Raw genomic sequence first — 5,484 nt, forward strand, 5'->3', positions numbered from 1 at the left:
CCAACAAATATGTTTAATATAAATAGCTTACCTAAAATGGTTTATACCCGTGCGTCCCAGGTAACTTAGGACATAAGATCCAGGTTTTCGATCACTTTCGCGAACTGAAAATAAAAAGTATGAAATTTTGAAATAATAAAAAAATAGTACCTTAGTCAATCACTATAGGGTATTGCAGACGAAAGTAATCTATGAAAATATTTCAGTGTAACATTTATCTATAGTAGGCACATAAGTTATAAAATTATCGGTACAAATAATTTTAAAGGCTGAGTACAAAAGGATACGAAAGATTACATACAGGCTGCCAATAAGTCAAAAGTAATGTTAACCCTCAATAGCACAAAATAAAATTTAATAGGTAAGTAATATCAATCAATAGAATGTGATGTGATTTTATAAAATAACATGAGATTATATTATATTGAACAGGCATGACCCTTTTTGTAGGAAACACATTATGATTACACCTACCAACTAGCTAATTTAACTTGTTTTCCTGATGCTATAGATTCTAGTTATGTAGTATAGCGCCTGATTGTAATATCTTCTAAAGTAAAAAAGATATTTGATATTACAAACTATACTACGAAGTGCAAAATTCAAACTTTGTCTCTTGCCATAGCAAAAGCTAGCAGAAATATAACAATCCCCATTAACGTGCCGCAGGCTATTTGAATGTTTTGTATTATTATCTTCTTTTGCAGTAGTCCTACATTTTTGTATTGCACAAACTAACACTGAGAACTAGCATTTACTAACCATTGTCTGTTTACTTGTGAAATAGTTATTGTGGCACTCAACAACATGGCTTCAATATTAATCATGAGAAAAGAGATTTTCTACCAGCAGACGTAATTTTCTTATTGGGACAGGCTATTTAACACTTATTCTAAAGACGCGTCTAAATACTGGTCTACATATCTACATTCTTAATTCACAAATAGTCACAACTGTCAGTATAGTATATGTTAGACTACATAATCAGTAAAACCACAATATTGATAAATATTAGTGTATCACAATATTGACGTATATATATGGCCTTCTCTTAATAGTCACACATCAATATATGACTGAACATACTTATGGCTGGTAAAATTTTCCATCTGCAACCAGAACTGAAGTAAAAAAAGTGTATAAAGTATAAGTAAATTCTGTACCACATAAAATCACAACAATAAGCTTTGTATTGAATACTTGTTTGGAATACAATGAAGAGATCATTAGCATATTCACAAGTGATAGGAACCATTTTAGTAGATTTTAGTATGAAGCCTTGTAGAGTCATAGGTATGAAGGTTTGAAGGATAAATAAAGTTTTATATACATACTAGTGTAGTCATTACCTGCGGTCTGCGGCTTCGCATGCGAAAATTACTTGATTAATAATTCATACCTGGGCGACCAAGCTTTGCTCGGGCTAAAACTCGTTAATAAGCGTTTTCCCAGAGATGCCACCAAGCTAGATCAATTTGTGATCCCCGAAACCCCTACATACCAAATATCATCAAAATCGTTGGATGTGTTTCCGAGATTCTAATTATATTTATACAAGAACTGCTTGTGTAAAGGTATTACATACTAAATATTAATTATAATTAACTTCATCTGGTTCTTACCGAGTGTGAAATAATAAATCATTAATTAGAGCTATTATTGTTGTGTGGTGTTGTATTGTATTGTTCTTGTTGTATTGTATTGTTGTTATGTTGTGTATTCATTACCTAGGTAGCTGCCTGGCTTGTTCTTATCCCAAAGTCTCTCCTCTGAGGTGTATCGATCCAGGCGGCCATGGTACCATGCAGTTTCAGGAGGTGCCAGTACTGCTTGTCTCTCACCTTATTAGAAATAAGTTTAATATAAGTTATTGGCTTTCGGTTTACTACCGAAGTCCAGTATAATGTATGATGCTCTAAATAAAAAAAATATATAAAAAAACAGCAACTACAAAAGTTTCAGATTCTGATTATTAATGCTTTATTAAAAATTACACCTTTGTTTGTACAATGATATATTTCCTATACTTTTTTTAGTTGCTAGTTTAAGTGTTAAAGAAATGGTTTAAAAATAACTGGTAGTATATGTATCAAACACTAATTTTTAAAGAGGTAAAAATCAGCAGTAATTAACAAAATAAATAAGACCTACCAAAATAATAAAAATACAACATCATTTTTTTCATCAAAGCAGTTTGGTTGGACTGAAAAATAACAAAATAATAAATGTGATAATGCATATTCCCATCAGATCTGATAGATAAAGGCTTTTCTACAGAAAAAATAGCAAAAATCCCTAAAAAGACGCAGGTTACTTTAAATAAAATGCGCATGTAGCGAATTTTCGTTAAGATGACAAAAAACCACTTCAGAGCTTTTTGCTTCATTCTTTTTTACTAAAAATAAGTGCATTGTACCAACCGTTGATACTTGGTCCGTCAGCTTCGTCAAGCTCCAAGTCAGCTGCGAGCTCGGCTAGGTCCCCGCCGCCGTCTTCGGACTCCGTCGATGGCGAGCCTAGCTTATCCTTTACAGGGGGTCCCATAGGCGCCCCCATCGCACGAATTAAATCAGCCATTTTTAACACACCACTACTTGCCACCAATAAAATTAATCAATCCACACGTCCATGAGTTCGAACTACACTCTAAAGCCTTACGAACAAACAATCCTACAGGAAAATATTCTTGTTTACAGTGGCCTAAATCGTTACGCACTAATGACTCAAGCAGACGACAAAGCCGTTAATATAAGAGCAAAAACTAGATACCCAATGCTAAAAGCTACTTAAAACTATCCTTATAATATATTAAAACGGCAAATTAGCAGTGAATGTTTTGCATTTACTCGAGCGATTATTTCGATCTGATACGCCCCCCCCGGGTTCTTCCCATCTCTCATTCTCTCATCGGCACTTTTTTGTTTGTTTGACATGACATTTCATTTTACCAATGTTACCTGTAAAATAAATAAAATATATATGTATGTAACATAGTTATATTTTTCTGACAAAGGAGTACCAGGAAAATCGGAAGGAATGTCTCATTAGTTGCATACTGTATTGTTCTCAATTATTGATAAATAGCCTGTGGTAATATCTTATGGCAAGCTATCGGCTCGTTATTCCTGCACAGTGTACATTCCAGCAAGGCTACTACGAAACTCGAAAATCGAAGTTCGTATGGTACTATCCCTCTCACTCTCATATTAAATAATATAAGCGTCAGTGGGACGGTACGATACGAACTTCGATTTTCGAGTTTCGTGGTAGCCCAGCAGTTGTACTTACCATTTCGATAGCCGCATACGAGTAGGCTAGATATGTAGGTATTATGTGTTCCATTGACATCCAATGCCTTTTTATTTTTTAATTTATATCTAACCTTGGCAAGAAAGGTTAAGTTTTCCTCTCTGTTGTTAGATATTGCCTCACTTATCGAGTATGAGAGATGAGAAATTGAATCTCATCCATGTTTGACCGGTTTGATGTTTTAAAATGGGAACTATATTTTCTGTCACTTAAATTTTGATTTGTCACTAAACTGCGATACCCTAATTATAATATCTATCCCTAAGAAATATATTATTCATCATATTAATTAAAACTGTATCTAACTATGAGTCATCAGATTAATGTAAACATGAATTCTAAATTATAGTTTGATCATTAAAATTCGATAAGCAAAATAATAGATCAGTCACCTAATAAATAGATCAGTTCCTTAATTCGATGGTTGTACCTATTCTACTAAGGCAGGTCTGGTTAGATACGACGACGAGCGAAGCGAGGAGGAGTGTTAGGTAGAACTGCGACCTTTTTTTTTGCTAATACTTCTATGATGAGTACAAATGTTTGTAGTATGTACTTGAGTCTTGGATATTTGTATGTATTTAAGTCTACCAGTCAAATTTCAGTTAAATTATTTCATTAGCCATTTCTATATTGTTTGGTGATTGTTTTAGTGATACATCAATTATTTTGGAACACAATATAATTATTTGATGATCAATATTATTTCCGAGTAATTTTTAAATAATACTTATTTATTTTATAGGTAGGTAACCGTTTTCATATTATTTGGTGATTCAATTTATTTAGGTGACTGATCTACTATTTTAGGAACAAATATTATTTATTAGGTCGCCGAAATTGTATTTTTTTATGATCAATAAAATACCCTTTTTAAATTAGTAATATCTTTTGAATGGAATGTCCAATTTGAATAATTCAAAAAGTAATCTACAGGCATTAAAACAGTCAAAAACAAAACAAATGATTTATTTTGATAAGGATTAATACAAAGGTATGGATAACGCGGTCTAATTTTGGTCGGCATTTTTATCAATTTGTAAAACGTGAAAAAGTAGTTATAGTGACATTAATACAATAGTTGGACATAGGTATCGCAAAGTTTTTTGTAGATATTGATATATCGTAGAACTTGACTTGGTGTTAAAATTAAAATACCATAATCGATATAGGTGTGCTTATAAAATTTCTTGATTTAAAATATTATGTCATTACATATTTTTATACGTATTTTTATGGAAATTATGACTGGATCTACTACAAATGAACATAATTTTTACTTAATATTATCATCAAAAATTGTTCAATGGTAGGTATAATTTTAAGACCATTATTTTTATACCTACGTTAGCATTTAAGTAATTTAGTAACAAAGTCTTTTTTTAGTTAAGAATGAAAAAACCAGTTAATGATAGAATTTCATTACCTTTAACGAACTGTAACGAACGAACTTATAATTTTTTCTGTGTATCAAAGCAAAAGCGGCCCGCTAGAAATCGACAAAGCCCCGCTATGGCGGGGCTTCTATTTTCTGCTCTGAGGTACAAAAGGTAACGAACGAACCTATGATTAAAAGAGTGTTTTTGTTAAAGAATACGAGGACTTCTTATCGTGTCTTTAATGTTAACAAATACATATGAATCTTGTCTGTGCTGCAGTCACAGAATGCAGCTCACGCATTGGCAGCGGCTCAGATATTGAATTTAAATAAATAATTCAGAAGATAATATAATTATCGGTAGCTGAGCTATGTTAATTATTCTTCGTTAATTGGCGCACGATTTTTCATAATTTGTTGATATTGTAAAGATAGCATATTGCCTTGCATAAGCAATTTTATTAACCCGTTGTAACTTAACACAAAAAGACTTTCCGTTGCAGATTCCAAAGAAGACTGCACTTATTATTTCACGTTAATAAATTGATACCTTGTACTATTTATATTATTTATTTTGTAATCCATCCCTAATCCCTCAGAAATTTTCCGTAGCTAATGAAAAACTTCAGCGATTATAATAAACAATTAGCAGGAAGATTGAACTTGTCTCACAAAAATCTTATACTTCGTTTTTTTTTAGCATTAGAAAAAAGGTAAACAATCTTGACGAGTCTTTTTATTGAAAAACGTTTTAAAAAAACAATAATTATTACATACGATTCCAAAAGAATGTAATG

General features: G+C 32.0%; 1 protein-coding gene across 1 annotated transcript in view; it reads right to left on the reverse strand.

Annotated features, from left to right (window-relative positions):
• vap (RAS p21 protein activator vap) overlaps positions 1-2,815 on the reverse strand; it is a gene marked incomplete in the record, with an annotated part of 25,697 nt that extends 22,882 nt beyond the window's left edge. Inside the window, 3 exon segments of the mRNA XM_074104226.1 lie at positions 32-104; positions 1,728-1,841; positions 2,421-2,815. Of these exon segments, the coding sequence (XP_073960327.1) occupies positions 32-104; positions 1,728-1,841; positions 2,421-2,577 (344 nt within the window).
• Between the last annotated feature and the right edge of the window lie 2,669 nt (positions 2,816-5,484).

This window comes from Choristoneura fumiferana, chromosome 21, assembly GCF_025370935.1.
Source record: "Choristoneura fumiferana chromosome 21, NRCan_CFum_1, whole genome shotgun sequence".
NCBI classification, from domain to species: Eukaryota; Metazoa; Arthropoda; class Insecta; order Lepidoptera; family Tortricidae; genus Choristoneura; species Choristoneura fumiferana.